Source organism: Cimex lectularius, unplaced genomic scaffold (assembly GCF_000648675.2).
Source record: "Cimex lectularius strain Harlan isolate CLEC.00 unplaced genomic scaffold, Clec_2.1 scaffold169, whole genome shotgun sequence".
NCBI classification, from domain to species: domain Eukaryota; kingdom Metazoa; phylum Arthropoda; class Insecta; order Hemiptera; family Cimicidae; genus Cimex; species Cimex lectularius.
This window is the reverse complement of record NW_019392751.1, coordinates 312,697-329,676: the sequence shown is the minus strand read 5'-3', so window position 1 is coordinate 329,676 and position 16,980 is coordinate 312,697. Positions and strand designations below refer to the sequence as shown.

Sequence of the window (16,980 nt, the reverse complement as noted above, 5' to 3'; positions counted from 1 at the left end):
TATCATTGATAACACTATTCACCAGAATGAATTAAACTGAATAAAATCAGATATTAAAATGTTTTACGTCGGTGATTGTCAGGGATTACCAACTTGTCAGAACTGATGAATGTTCTCCCTAGATTTTGATTTACATACTGTTAACCTTTCCACAATCTATTACCTGGGAAAGGAGATGATTTGAATTGAAGGCTTCACACCTTAATTTGAAGAGCCTGCAGGAACTTAAGATTGCTTAAGACCTTTGTAAGAAAAAAAACATAACACAGGACATTGGAGTTTACCGCCAAAAACATTTATTTATCCTAAATAAACATTTCACAAATAAATCATTAAGGTCTAGTTAAAATAATAATAAATAAAACCCTGGAATCGAATTAAGTAATTTAGCATGCTATCTAATCTTCTTTATGATGTCACTTTTATTCTTTCGTATTTTGCAAACCAGTGAAATTTATTAATGAGATTTTGAAAGAAATAACGTTAGCGTGAACGATAACGCTAAATTTATTGAAATGTGCAGGCACAGATTTAACGGAGCGCTATCTGAAATAGCGTCCTTCGATATTTGTTTTAGAATAGAGGGCTTGCTAACGGATGACGATAAAGTCAATAAAGCAGTTTTTTTTTGGGGGGGGGGCGATATTGTCCAATTAATGAAGAAAATATTATATGAGTAAAAATAAACTAAAATAGTTTATTTTATTGTAAACTTTTACAATTAGTACAAGTTTTCACAAATCCGGACCCCTAAAAATTAAACAACAAATGAAAATGTAGAAAAAAATGTTGTTCTCTTTAATACTGAGTATTTCCACCTCTGGGACGAATCACGTCAGTTACACGCCTTTGGAAAAGATTGCTGATAAAATCACGAGGACCTGGGTTTCGCTGTCCTACTCGTCGCTTAAGTTGGTCCCAAATGTGTTCGACTGAATTCAAATCTGGACTTCGAGCTGGTCTGTGGGGCCTGGCATTATCCTGCTGTAGCAATAATCTCTCACCGATGTAGAGGGCAAATGCTCTTCGATTTATCTTGAAAGTACCTCTGTGAAGTTAGAGATCTTCCTCGCTTAACAACCATTCGGTGCGGGCGTCCAAAGTAATGCCACCTCAGAACATCAATGACTCACCATGGAATGCCACCTGAGGAACTATTCACCATGGGGCGTACCGTTCACCTGAGCGTCTCCATTCGAAATTACACCCAACTTACAACTCCATTTGAATATTTGGGGCCAACTCTCACCTCATCTGTAAGAGAACACTCGTCCCCAATACTTCGATGACCAATTCACATGTTGCAGTAAGAATTGAAGCCTGGCTATTTTCTGAGCTGTGGTAAGATGTCCACGAGGCAGGGTGCCGGGCCCTGAGGTTATTTTCATTGAGCCTTCTTATTACAGTCCGGAAATCGAAAAATGTCGGACTTGATTATCAGATTTCTTAACTCATTTGTAATGCTTCGGTTTTGTGATGACGGATAAATCTATCGTCTCTTTCGACTGTAGACCTAGGTCGATCTAACCGGGCCTTCTAGTATAAAACCCTTTTTCTCTGAAGCGCCTAAGAAGGACCTTCCTATTGTTGAGTGACTTACATTCAGTTTCCTGGCGACTTCGCGCTGGCTTCCCTTCCTGTAATAATGTTACCCTGAGATTGTCATACTCACTCAATTACCTGACTGGAACTGTTGAAAAATGTTTATAAATACAAATAATATCAAATGAAATCATCAGAAAGAAAAAAATTAACTGAAAGCGATCTTTAGGCGTAGCAGAATGGAAGGGCATTATAGTAGTTTTTGTGCAAATGGGATTAATCAGTACATAACTAACAAAGGAAGTAAAGAAAGCATTATTTACTGTTTATTTTGAGTACGATAGGTCCTAATTGCCTGCAACTAATGTTGAACGATAATGAATTTAATTTAAACTAAATAAATTGAGTGGTAAGTTAAATTTGTCCATCAGTGTATTTAGGTGTTTTATTTACATACAAGCAGGAATGGCTAAATACGGTGACCGTATACTTCTTTCCTTCAATAATGTCATAGACTAAAATAAGCACTTTGGATTTTACTTTTCGTCCTCAATTTGGCCATTTAAACTAAACTTGCCCAGGATCGCCAGTTAATTAATGTGTATTTTATACGTTAGATCTTCCCCAACTACAGGTCATCAGCATTTATCAAACTATTGACAGCAATCAAGAGAAAACACAACCGGGAACGGTGCCTTTGTTTCCAAACTTGCAAGATACGACTAAATCTGAACTAACTACAAACTCACCAGGAAAGAGCATTAACGGCAAAATCCGTTATGCAAAAAGTCTTCAAACAGAGTCAAAGTTATTCGAAAGACGTTAAAAATAACGGTGACCTTAAATAGGAAAAATGTTATGCAAATCTCTCTATTAATCAAACAGTGAATATTTTTTAAATTATGATGTTAATTATAATTATATAAATTAGGATTAGAATTTTAATAGTAAATTAAAAACATCTCAGACATAGCATGTGTACAAAATAATGCTGTAAATACAATGATAGTTGGGGAGATCCTAGTATAGGTCATACACGAACGTTCTAGCGTGATAGTTTAGTACTAGTTGGTGTTATTAAGATACAATAGATCGCACTTGCCACCAGCTTTGCTGCAATCATCTGGAGATTAGACAATCTGTTTTTAATTATATTAAATTGATTATTTATAAATGTTTATTAAAATAATTCAGTACAGTAATATTTCAATAAATAATAAGTGTAGCATAGTCCTATACAATCAACATAGCAAACATTGATAGTCAGAGTTTCACTGATCCTACCGGTCCTTCAACCCTCAATATATTTTTTGTTGAATGATTGTTTTTAACAACTTCGTTTTTCCCTTCGCTTGGTCTTACATTCTTATCCGGTGGTGACTGTAATGCGCATCATCAACAGTGGGAGTGTCGCGGGACGAACCTTCGTGGACAAACGCTTCCTAACATCCTTCCTTTCTTAAACTAAAGTACATTTCCCCCAATCAATCTACCTATTGGCCAATCTCTCTCCAAAATTCCGGCCATCCTTGATGTGTTCATCTCCTCTCGGATGGCATATCTCCACTATAAAATCCTTAACCTTACAAAATTTCATCAAATCATAGCCCTGTCCTACTGATGTTAGCTACAATTCCTTTCCCATCTCCTATAGTAGTTACCCTAATTAAAGCCCCAGTTGATTGGAAATCATTTAGACTTTCCCTTGAACAAAAACTTGGCTTACTAACACCACAAAAAAATATCTAACGATATAGATAACGCTGTACAATCCTTTACTGAAACTATACAAAGTACTATCCTAGAGTCGACAAAAATACGAACAAGATCTACTTAAAACAAGTACGTCACTCCACTGTACGTACCATCATTATGGAGAAACGAAGCTCAACAGCCAATTAGCAACGTTATCTTACTAACTCATGTACAAAGAAATGAACTAAATGACCCTAAGACAACAAGCTACTTTCCCTGACTACAGAGAATAAATCTCTTTGGACAGCAACACACAGAATCCTATCTTCGGAATCCGTTCCTTCTCCCCTTCGCCGAGGTGATGGCTCTTGGGCTTGGTTCAACGGAGGAAAAGCCGACTTATTCGCCTCCTATCTATCCACGTCCTCACCCTGACTTGAATGATCCCGACTTCAATAGAACCATTGAACAGGACCTAACATCTCCTCTACCACTCTCCCTTCCACCAAAACCAGTCACACCCAATGATGTATCCTGTATCATAAGTCATCTACCCTCAAAAAAAGCTCCTGGTTTCGACCTGATCACCGCCAAAATTCTACGACATCTGCCTTAAAAAGCTTTAATTTTCCTTACCTTCCCTTCCCAACGAAAATTTTCGCTCATCAGAATGATTCCATGGCCTGATAAACCACATAACCTTCATCACCATACCATCCAATTAGACTGTTGCTCATAATGGACAAAAGCCTAGAAAAACTGCTGCTTTGAGAACACATTCTCTCCAGCCTTCATTCTTACAACCTTATCCCTGGCCACTAGTTTGGAACTTACTCATTCCGCTGTTCGCCAAAAGAGCAATGCTCCAGTATGGTATTCCTACATGTGAAGCAATCCTTCTATAGGATATGCACTCGGAGACTCCACTGGAAGCTTAAGAAAGTCCTCCCTTTTACCTACTACCTGATCCTAAAATCCGACAGATACTTTCAAGTCATCAGTGGCCACTCACTATCAACCGGGTATCGCTCGGATGCAGGTACGACGAGGAAGCAAATTAGGACCCACTTTCTTCACGGAATATAGCGCAGACATTTTTACTCTTCCAGAAACGATCTTTACTACCTATGCGGATGATACCACCTTCCTTTGCTCCCATAAGACACAGTCATTCCAACCAGAAAGCTGCAAAGCCTTCAATGTTACATCTCTTGAGCAGTAGTTCAAGCAGTGGAAGATGACAGTAAACATACAAAAAAGTGAACATGTCACTTTCACCAATCCAATATGTCCTTGAAGTAGTGAAAACACCGCTACAAGATGTTTCACAAACAATTATCCAGTCAAACAAACCCTCATGTCAGAAACTTTTCATCCCGCTCCATATAATCCTCCCCGACGGCTAATGCGTCAATGACCTCGTGACATCCTAAGTGACAGTAAATAACAGTGAATGTGATTAATGCTAATATATAGGAGTAACTACTAATGAGTAGTTCTTCCTTTTTCTGTTTTATTTATATTTTTGTGTGAAAATTTTGTTTTGTTTTCGCTATAAAATGCTATTAAATTTATTTAAGCGCTACAATTGACGCATGTGTAAGTAAATAAAGACTATAGAAAAAAGAGTAATTTTTTCGAAATTTTACCTTCTTCGGTAAAAACTGAAGATGAATATTTCACAACTTCAGCAAATTAATGCCACTATTAATTATGTGTTAGGGTCCGTCTGATATCGCTCGTCTTTTTTTCGTTTCTGTTCTGCATCTACTTTCATGAAAAATGGTCATGGTCATGGTCCACAATGAGATATAAAAGAACAACTATGTTCGAAAATACTCAAAAATCTTACTTACTCTCACAAATAAACAATGAAATATGAATCCAATTTTCGATTAATTAATGGTAGTTGTTTTGCTTAAATTATAAATAATAATACTATCTGTAATTTAAAAAATATTAAGTCAAATTTCAAAATAATAAAAATGAATATTTAAAACAATAGGCGAGGTCTACCATAACTTTTCAGTCTGACCAGACAACCAAGTACAATGTCAGACCTCTTTATCATGCTTTCAAATCGTACAATTATCCAGCTGTAAAAAGTATTGCCCAAAACGGCATGATTGGGCGGGCCTAATGATGTGTAACATCCAATAAAGGATTTTTGTATGGATTCTGTGAGCTTTTAAATGTTACAGCCTCACCAGTACAACGAATTAAGGTTTAATAGCCAGATGACTACATCCGGAAATAACAGTAAATAGTGAAAAAATGATAAGAAATTCATACACAGAATGCATTATTGATATTTAGATTAAAATGATAAGTTTCAAGTAGATTTGACACAGAGGTCATTAAGGCACATTTGTTTCTAGGCAACAATTTGAAAAGAAAAAAAAATAAGGCAGAATTAGCAAGAATCCACGAATTATTTTATTGTATTTAGTCTTATCGGATTGTCCAATCAATGCTTATAGCTTGTAATTGTTTTAAAATACGATAGAGTTATTAATAATAAAACGGGTGGGATCTCTTTTAATCAATATTGGTAATTTGCAAAATATTTTTAGTGTCTGTACGTAAACAAAGATTGGCGGAGGGATGAGAAGGAATTGCGTAACAGTTTAGAAGTGTGTTAATCTCAGTGGAGGGAGAGATAAGATAGTGAAGACAGACGATGTACTCGATAGGTCAGTTTGAAGTCATACGTTTGAAGAGTGTCAGTTAAGTGGAAGTCCATCGGCAATCATGCCAGCTTGCTCGGCCGAGACCGTTGGAACGATGTGGTCACCAACGCCACCCACTCCGTCGACGCCTATTTCTTGTTCTCCTCCACCGAGACTGCTAAGGTCCACCAGTTCGACGTTCACTCTGCTGGATAGACGATATTTGACCCCTTCGCCACCTCCGAAGCCAGATTTGCTCCCCAACATAATCGGCTGGTATCCCACGTTCGTCCTGCGGTTCGCCCGCAATCTCATTGCAACCGTTATTTACCTGATATGGAGTCAGTTTTTGATGATGGGGCCGGCATTGTGGCTGTCCGCTTGGCTGTGGGTGTTCTGGAAGTGCGTTCAGATACCGTTATCGTTCGTGAAGTGGATAATTACTTGGGCCATCACACCATCGAGCGAGATGAACAGGAAAAAACGGACCGTACTCATAAGTGGAGGGAGCTCTATACAGGCTTTACACCTTGCGAGAAATTTTTATGCCGCCGGTACAAGAGTCGTGGTAGTCGAACTGGAGGGTCTTTTCGGGCTGGCCAAGTTTTCAACTGCTGTCGATAAGTTTTATTTCGTTCCCAAACCGTCCGGGGACCGCGCCGAGCAATATAAAGAAGCTCTGGCCGATATCGTACTGAAAGAACGTGTCTCGTACTACATCCCAGTATGCGCCACGTCGACCGCGTACTACGACGCTCTTGTGAAACCTTATTTGGAAAGGTTGGGCGTGACAGTTTTCTGTCCTTGCTTAAGAGATGTCTGCTTGTTAGACGACGTAATCGAAATGATGAGACAATGTCGACTGGAAGGTCTCCGGACTCCGGAACACTACCCGGTCTATTCGAGGGAGGACGTGTACCGGTTGTACGACGAGGATAAACTCAGAGCTGGCATGTTTCTCATGTTCTCCTGCGGCCCCTCGGGAGTACGGGACAGGATGAAAGTCCTACTTCCTCAAGTAAAACGAGAATTCTCCGCACCGCACTATATATCACTGCAGCGTCCCTGGGTGATAGTTAAGGACTACCCGGGCGATCATTATATTACCTGCACCACGGTTAAAGAGTCCCGCGTAGTGGCAAACGTGACCTGCAAATTAGAATCGTCCGGTGGGAACATGGCACCCGTCGAAAATGAAGAGATCGACCGGTGGATAGACAAGATCCTCCAGTCGGCAAAGTTCGAGAAGACTATGTCGGGTCACATGAGCTTCAGATTCGTCGATTCTGCAAATGGACTCGTCCCCCTCGGCTGCAGGGTGGGCGTGTCTCTTCCCTACATCTGCCACACATCGGTCCACGCCAGGTTGGTTTGGAAGCCGTGTCGGCACTTTTCGCGACAAGCTTCCGGGCCGGTCATTTCATCCAGTGGGAGATACTGGATGCACGAAGCAGTCATACAAACCCTCAAACACCCCTCGGTCGAATCCGTCACCGACCTCCTCGGGACAGTCATGGACAAGCGGGAGGCCCTTTTCGCCTACTGGGACCCTCTACCGTATTGCGCATATTATCACATTCAGCTACCTCTGACCAACGTCCTCAGGTTTTTGCAAGGAAGGAGGAATACGTTTCACACATTCTGATTGAAAATCAGACAATTCCCCCTCTGCACTGCATCAGTGCCTTTACTAATCTCCCACGGTAGAAAAAGACTGATTTTTTTGTTTTAAGTTTTATTTATGAGTTACATTAATTTATATTGTATTAACAATGATTTAGGAAGAAATCTTTAAAAACGACTTGAAAATAATTGTCAATTGCCTTGACTGTTTAAATGGTGTTATGAGGCGGTTTTTAAAGCGATGATTTGTACTATTCAACGTCGATTTTTGTTCGGCATAAAATTTGTTTTAATTAAAAATTAAAATTAAACATTTTTTACGTGAAGTTTAGAAATGTGATAGTGATTTTTCATTATAGTGTTAAAATATCACGGAATAATAGATCTTTTGCTGAAATTGTGGCTACTGAAAAAAAACTGTCATTTCATTTGAATACAAATGAAAATGGAACCTGGCGCATTCAATATTTCTGCCCTTTTCATCTGCTAATATTAATAACCTAAGTTAGACCTATTTTCTATATAATGTAAAAACAGTTCTTTTTACTTAATGATTGTGATATAAATAGATTTTGTACATTTTCTTGTAAATAGTTATATTATTTTAATAAAATGTGGATTGTGACTTAATTATCTGTCTTATTCATTTAAATAGTTATCTCAAATGGAAATGCTAATTAGTTGAAAAAAGTTGTTTTCTTGATATTTATCATCTCTCAAGGAAACAGAGGATAAATGTCGTCTTAAAGAATAATATAAATTTCATTTTAACACTCGTTGAAAATTTTCATCTGAACCGAGACTATCTCTGAGGTCACGAAACGATTAAGATTAAACCAACCTTATTAATAATTATTCCATTCCAGATAGGAGCATTATTTTTATTAAAAATTTTAATTAACTCAGTTCGAGAGCAGTCCGATCCATCATCGAATCCCGATAGATAAAGTATTCCAAAGCCATGAGAATTTGACTGCAAAATTAATCAAAGACGTTTAAGAAGACAAAATTAAATATAAACATTTTTTATGGAATATTTATTAAAACGTAAAAAAACATTTTTTTAAATTAATAATAATTTTTTATACTTCTTACAAGAAGAATATTAAATCTTATCAAATACAGTGAAATTTCTCTTAATGGGCCGACGCGGTGTTGAATATATTACGAACTGTGTCAAAAGAGCCATCATGCTCTGACCATAGATACATAAGATTTCATACTCTACTACTCCTCCCATACTTGCAACATACCCTAGTACTAGAGAGACCGATTGAGCGGGTTATGTATACTCTCGCGGGGATGCTAAGGTTAAAATTATGGGTAGGGAGGACCTTGACCTAGCAGTTCAGGAAGTAAATGACGGAATTCTGCCAACCTTTGAAAGGAATTGCCCTGAAAGGACAAGGAACTAACCTGAAAGCCTGAAAAAAAGAGAGGACAGGTAAGAAGGCTGTTCAGTATGCCAAACTCAACCGAACATGGGGCACATATAAAGAGGCACTTACCCAGTACAATAAGGAGATAAGAAAGGCCGCAGAAACTCAAGGAGAAAGTCCTGTCAAGAGAATTCATAGAGTGTTGGCAAAAGAAGGTACTGGGGGACAGTTAGACTTCATTCGAATACCGGATGGAACTTTTACAGAGACAACAGAATAAACTCTGTCCATGTTAATTGGTAAACACTTTCCAGCGTCAATAAAAATACCCGGGAGATGAGCACCCCACTCTAAAGAATACAGGAAGGAGGCAGCTAACACATTCAAACCAGAGAAGATCAGGTGGGTGGTTAATGGGTTTCTTCCCTAGAAATCCCCGGGTGATGGGATGTGCCCTATACAGAATGAGCGGGAAGTACTAATTCCATCACTGGTGAGAATCTTTAGGGCCTCCCTAGCCTGGAGATACTCTCCACTGCATGGAGGATAGTAAAGGTGGTCTATTTGTCAAAAGTGAGTAGGGCAATACGGTGACGAGGACTAGAATAATAGTTGGGCTGCCAACTGGACACTGCAGACTCCGGAGGCATATGTATAGAATAACAAGCCTGTGCATATAACGCCAAGAAGAAGAAACAGCGGAACACGTCCTCTCATGGTGTGAAGGCCTCTGTAAGCTGAGATTCCTTATTCTAGGAGAGGAAAAGCCAGGTCTGAAGGATACGCTCGGGAGCCCTTGAAAAAGTTTTGTGGTCGGGCAAAAACCCTAAGTTTAACGGGGAGCTCTAGATAAAAAAATGGAGATGCACAATAGACCAATACTGATCACGGTGCACAGGTCGTAAAGAGGCCGACTCCTATGTAATCTGTCTCTTAACGAAACCTCTACAAAGTGGACCATGAACGGGAAAATTCTGATTCCCGGCGTTTTCCCATTATTTTCTTCACATTGAAATGTTCGAGAAAACGGACACGCCCAATAACTGAGGCAGACAGCTTTTTCGACTATAATCTGACTCCAAAACTCTCCCAAAAGCGGACAGCAGCTTCGCAAAACTGAAATTTTTCTAAGAAACGCCGTTATCTACCGCTGCAAAACTCAGGAGAACCTTAGAGCGACCCTCATGCGGAAAGTCCTCCTCGGCGGAGATATATGGCCTCTAAAGGAAAGTATCTTTTTACAGAAATACAAAGATGATCTGGATATATTTGTGAATTCCATGGACTTGGATTTAAATTAGTAACAATATGAAATAAAATTGTTTTAACAACAAAATTGCTGTTCTTTCCTATAATGATAATTTTCTATTGACATTAGATTTAACAAAACTTCTTCCACTTATTTAACTTTACACTAAATGAATAACCTAAAACAAATAAAATGCAAATGTAAAACTCCCGTAATCTTAAGGAACAGGAAATGTACATGACAATAAACACACTTCTTCCGGGTTTACCAGAGAAAGGGAAAAAGGTCAACTTAGTAGCATCTCAGAAAATTGATAAGAGGGAAAAATAATAATAATTTTTACGATAGGTAAATAGGTTTAAAAAAACCTATTGACACATATGGCTATGATAAAAATATAAAATCATCAACATAAACGTACCGGTTCGAGCCAAACGGCCCTGAATGTCAAAAACACTGGCACCCAGGTTGATATGAACTGTGCTGTTGCGAACCATCGTTAAAAAATAAATAATAACTTATAATCAGTTTAGAAAATAGAAATAATTCTTTGAAGGTCTGTCCACGTAAAAATTATGACTAAAACTAATATTATCTGTTCTGAAAGAAAAACATTGAGGGCCAAATGTTAATGTTGACCATAGTTTAAACATATTATTACCACAAGTTTATCTTATCACCGTTGGTTACCTGTTGAAATTTCATTAAAGACTCTTTTCAATTCTTCAAAGTGTCAAAATACATTGAACACTCAACTTAAACACATCAGAAATTAGACTTATCACACGATTCGTGGTTCAATGGTAAATGAAATTTTACGTAATATCATAATAAAATCATAATATTAACTAGTCATAATAACCGATGAAGAAGTATCAGTAATTTATTAGTTGTGATTATGTTGATAAACCAAATAAACAGACATATATTCTATGTAGATCTCTTAAGTAGTAGCAGCCACCTCTTACAGTAGCAATCTCTAGTGCATGTCAATTAAAGAATTCCCAACTCAATAATTGCACCCAAAAGTAGATTTAGATGTAGATGTAATATGGGGAGGTGTGTGATGCCCTGTGAGAGCTATATCCCCTGTTTCTTTACTTACAGTAGACTGGTGAATTCCAGTTCATCAAGAAATTTGATTAGTAGGCCCGGTTCAATTGGTTGACTTTCTTCTATTGTTACACTGTACATCCCAAAACACTTCTTCCTGAGGGCAAATGTGGTGCCACAGTTTGTTAATAGGTATGTTGTTGTCTCCTCTGCTTCTTTGCATAAGCTGCACGTACACTGTTAGGTTTTACCAATCTTCTTTAGATGCATATTCAGTCTGCAGTGTCTTTTCAAGAATCCAACTATGATTTGATGTTTTTCCCGCTTCCTTGGATGCATTTTGTTTCGTCTTTCCGGATTGTTTTGTTCAATGAGTAAATTTCACTGCTTCCTCATTTTCAATTTGTCTTTTTGTCCAAGAAACGCATTGATTCTGTGAATCACTATGCCACAGAAGGGCTCAGGACATATCAGTGGTATAGCAGCGCCATTCCTTCCAAAAGCGTCTTCTACTACACATGTCCTGGGACCCAGCAGAGTGTACCCAAAAGTAAGTAGCCAGATTAATTTCTCACCATCTGTGGGCCAGATAGATTGTTTATGATCTACGTAAGGTGTTCTGGCATATTCCGTTTCACAAGTCATATTCCAATAAGGCCTGATCTTAGGTCATCTAATTTAGCAAATTAATTGAAAAAAATTGATTGTAATGGCTGAATTGTACATCTCAATTTGTCATGTAGTCATGACAACTTAACCGTCACGGAAACGCGATGAAGGCAATTTGGGTTCTGGTATAGCCGGGGATATAGGGTTGCATAAAACGTCTCCGGCTAATTGCAGATGGGATTGAGTGGAAAACGGGAACGGGACGAGAAATTTTAGATTTGTGAACGGCGCCGTTAGCCTAGTTCCGTCCAGATGAAGACACGCACATTTTCTCTTTTCGAGGGAAAGTCTATATCGAAGCGGGCAGACAAAGAAATACAAATATTAAAAACAAGAACGCAGGGACACGCTGAACAAAAAATGTTACAATATTTTACACATTATCCAAAAAATGAAAATGTAACATGACTGCACTAATAACAATAATTATCTATAAAACTCAAATCAAAAATCGACTATTTCCCTATTTTAAAATATTTCACGAACAAAGTAAGTAAAGCATGATATTTTACAATTCTGGGGATGCCGTGAAAAATGGGGTAAATCCAAAATTGTGAAAATCAAATTAAATGCATAGCAAAATAACAAAACACAATTTATTTTTATTTTTTACACTCAATTATTTATTCATAATGACTGATAACGTAATAAACTAAAATACAGAACATATAGATAAAATATAAAATTATGCATGAAATAATTTAAATATTGAAAACATAAAATATAAATGCATATATATAATATTACGAAAAATGTATAAAAGGGTCAAATTAATTTACATTATTATAAAACTTTTTCTTTAGCACCACTTTAAGCATGTGGAACTGTCGGGTTCTGCCAAGACATCCAGCACATTAAATCCTTCCAATCAAAAGTCAAAACTCCTTACTACGTCATTAACCTCACTATCCACAGCGAACTCAACATTACTTTTGTCAACGAAATGATCCATCCCCGAAGAGACCTCCTTGCCCATTAACTACTCACACGTCCCAGCAATGGCTGGTTTCCTCCGAGTTTAGCTACGGTATTGTTAATGCTGTGACTGAATGAAAAAAAAGTTTTCTAATCACATTTGTAATATTTACGCATGTGAATAGGATATAAATAAAATAATAATTAAAAAATTTGAAGTTAAAAAGAAAAAAGAAATAAAGAATAACCGTAGTTTATTCAATTAAATTTAACACCCAGGGCTCATTATTCAAAGTATTGACAGTTTTATGCAATTCGCGCATTTTGTTTTATTAAATTCGAATTAATATTTAGCATGTTGTTTTATCACTTTTCTTTGAATTTGGTGAACTTTATTTGGGACGCACCTTGTTTCTTGTAAGTTTGCTAGTTATAAGCAAAAAAAGATTGTCTTAATATGTCGACCTACGTAATAATTATTAACATAGTTTCTTAATTAAATCAAATTTGAATGAAATTTATGATAGCAAGTTGATAAATTTGGCTTGTTGGTCAATTATGCCTTATTCTGGTGACTTCACCACATCCAACAAAGTCAGCCCGTTGCGTTTCAAAATCGAACATTAAGAATAAATGTCTTTAATAAAAATGTTTTCGCGTCAAAAGCGATTCGAACTAAAATCGTAATGCCTTTGTAACACACTTATTTGTTTTGAAGAGGCCCACCACGGGGAGGGAGATGTGTAGGAAGAGGGTATGGATCGAGGGGCAGCGTCGGGGTGCCAGGTACCGGTCTTGGGGGCGGCAGAGGTAGCAACAACCTTTCTGTCGATATCCTTCATCAGGGCACACGCACCTCCGCCATCTTACCCGATTTCGGCAGCTAAACATATTCATAAAAATCCAGAGTCGGGTTACAAGAAGTCCCTACTAAGCCTAATCTAAGCCAAATTATAATTGAAAAAACAATTTGTAAATGATGTGTTTTTTTTCATATTTCAATGTTGTGGGGAAAGGAAGGGAATTGAGCCCATTATTATTTCCATAGGAACAATTTGAACTTTTTCATTCGGAAATTCTGGACAAATAATCATGATAACATCATCGGGCAACTGGTCATGACTTATTACCAGAATTATATACTTATGTTTTATATGAGGCCTCGTATTCGACTATTAGAGTTCGATATGCCCCACATAATGGAATGTTATTATGCTCTCGGTCTGTTAGTTTATATTCATAGAAACCATGTAGAGATTTATAAACATTCATCATACGAAAAAGTAGATAGGTTATGTCAAATTTATCAGAATATCCATTTTGCTCAAGTTTAATTGTGTTGTAATTCTAAAAAATAAAAATATTTTATATATAGAAAAAAATACTTCTTTATACTTAATACTTATACTTATAAAAATACTTCTTAGTATACAGATAGCATTCCGCACAAGAAAATTTTCAGATTCGATTCATTTGCATTCGCGAGGCAAGTATTTTTAAACTTATATTAAACAATCGAATTATTATCATTGTTTAAGTGGGAAACGAAAAAACTAGTTTTATAAACACAAACTGGAAAAAAACTTATTGAATAAAATAATGAACGATTAACGCTAAAGCGGAAGGCGATGAGAAAGAACCCGACGCACCTATTCAACGTAAAGGTCAAGTGGTAAACTTCCTGATAAGATCTGTATGAAAATGATTTTGTACAAACATTGACCAGAGATAACTAGTTGACATCAAGGTAAATATGTTTCAGATTCCATTTAAATCGTAATCTAAGTGGTTATCTTTTACGTTAACTCTTTTTAAAGACGCCGAATATCCTGATACTCCAGTAATGGGATATAAACATAATGTCTACTATACTCGTGATCAACAATTAATTGTTCATAAAACACTATATATGGATTTTGACCATTAAGGAGGTAGAAATTTCCTACAGTTACTTTAAACAAGTGTTTATGTAAAGTGAAAAGGATACTCGAAATAGATACATAAACATTCTTGTGCGTAGTTTCATGATTAAAATTAGATTTTGCATTATTATATTTCATATATANAATTTACTTTAAATTATATATTATGTAATTATTCAGAAATCGTGAGATGCGCTCTGGTGTGATGTAGGTTTCAGAAAAACATCTTCTTTATCGTGCCACCGTTTCGATCTTTATTCGATCATCTTCAGGGCCTGGGATTTACAAACATTTAACAAATACATATAGAATGTGGAAAAAAGTCAATTTATACAACGCAAAATAAATTTTTTATATTCAATCAAAATATTTCTACTCACTCAAAGTGTTTGTCTTCCGTGTAATTGTGCCATTCTTGCGTGTCGTGTTGAGAGTGCCAGTGAGATATTGCTGTTTTATGTTTATCTATGTTGGATTTTGAAGGGGTGGAGAAGGAAGTCGGTATAGAAAAGATGTCTTTTCCTTAAGGAATTATTTCATACCCCAGTTTTTTATACCCTCTTTAGCTGTGCTCATAGAGTGAGGTAATACCGGTTGTGGCCCGACAAACGCAGTATTAGAACCTTCTTTGGCCAGGCTATCCGCCACTTCATGGACATGGTGTCATTTATGTGCTGGTATCCAAATAAGGGTTACCTTGTTTTCAAACCTGGATGAGATTCTATTGATAAGATCTACAGTTTCCTCCACCAGTCTAGATGTTGACAAATCCTTTTGTAATGACCTAAGACTAGCCTGACTGTCAGAAAAAATTCGAATAACTTTTCCCTTGATTTTATTTTCCATAAGTGTTCTACAACACACATTAATGGACCAGATTTCTGCCTGAAAAACGGAGATGTTATTGCCAAGAGGGGAGAAGATGCTGATACCTAATTTAGGTGTGTGTGTAGAATAGATTCCTGCTCCCTTTACCTTTGATAAGTGAACCATCTGTATAGCAGTCTGTGTTACAGTAAGCAGTTTAATAGAACTTCTGCATAATTCAGGTTTGTACAGTCAATTATTTTCAGATGATGGTACCATAATGCTCACAGGTAGGGATCCCCTGACCCTTTCACTACTGATGGAAAATGCCATGGGATTGCTATATGAGTGGGGTTGTGATAAAGGTTTATCAATTAATCCAGATAAACTGAAATTGATAATGTTTAGTGGGAGAAGAACATTAGGCAATTTTAAAAACCCTAAATTTCAGGGAATAGAATTAAAATTAGTGGACTCAATCAAATTCCTTGGTGTGACGCTTGACAGGAAACTTGATTGGAAAGGTCGTATTAATAACGTATACAGGAAAGGCATAATATCGATGGTACAATGTAGGAGAATTGTCAGTAAAACATGGGGTCTCAAACCATGGGTAGCCAAATGGCTATATACTGCAATTATTCTACTAGATTATTGTTGTTGTTTAGTATGGTGGAAAGGTCTAGAAAATAAATGGAACAGTAACAAATTAAGGAAATTTCAAAGACTAAGCTGTTTGATGATGACAGGAGCATTTTCAACTACACCCACCCTAGCACTTGAAATCGTAACCAATACCACACCTCTACACATTGGGCTAAGGTCAGAGAACTAATCAGCTGCTACAGAATAATTAGTGAAGGCAGCTGGAATCATAAGTGCAGTAACATAGGTCACTCGAACATCCTACAACTATTGAGTAAGGTTAACGTCCAATTATTAAGCGTTAGTGATAAAAAGGTTAAAACCCCTTGGGGGGGGAGTACTTTCAGGTAGTCACCCCTTGTGAATTTAATTATAGTGTGGATGATGACCATCATAACATAGACTCTATACAGATAGTTCACTTATCAAAGGTAAAGGGAGCGGTGCAGGAATCTATATACCTAAATTAGGTATCAGCATCTCCTCCCCTCTTGGCAATAACACTCCGTTTTTGAGGCGGAAATCTGGGCCATTAATATGTGTTGTAGAACACTTATGGAAAATAAAATCAAGGGAAAAGTTATTAGAATTTTTTCTGACAGTCAGGCTAGTCTTAGGTCATTACAAAAGGATTTGTCAACATCTAGACTGGTGGAGGAATCTGTAGATCTTATCAATAGAATCTCATCCAGGTTTGAAAACAAGGTAACACTTATTTGGATACGAGCACATAAATTACACCATGGCAATGAAGAGGCAGATAGCCTGGCCAAAGAAGGTTCTAATACTGCTTTTGTCGGGCCACAACCGGT

At 37.1% G+C, this 16,980-nt stretch overlaps 2 protein-coding genes across 2 annotated transcripts in view; both read left to right on the top strand.

Moving 5' to 3' along the window:
• The window catches only part of LOC106672017 (rootletin), a 101,665-nt gene that overhangs the window by 3,208 nt on the left and 81,477 nt on the right, over positions 1-16,980 (top strand). The gene's annotated exons all lie outside the window — the stretch shown is intronic.
• LOC106672026 lies at positions 5,887-7,812 on the top strand. Its single transcript, XM_014403099.2, has one exon. The coding sequence runs from the start codon at positions 5,989-5,991 to the stop codon at positions 7,549-7,551; it is 1,563 nt and encodes a 520-aa protein (XP_014258585.1). The 5' UTR covers positions 5,887-5,988; the 3' UTR covers positions 7,552-7,812.

What these genes read in the sequence shown, in the direction of transcription:
- LOC106672026 (XM_014403099.2), top strand. Translation starts at nt 5,989, where the DNA reads ATGCCAGCTTGCTCGGCCGAGACCGTTGGAACGATGTGGTCACCAACG.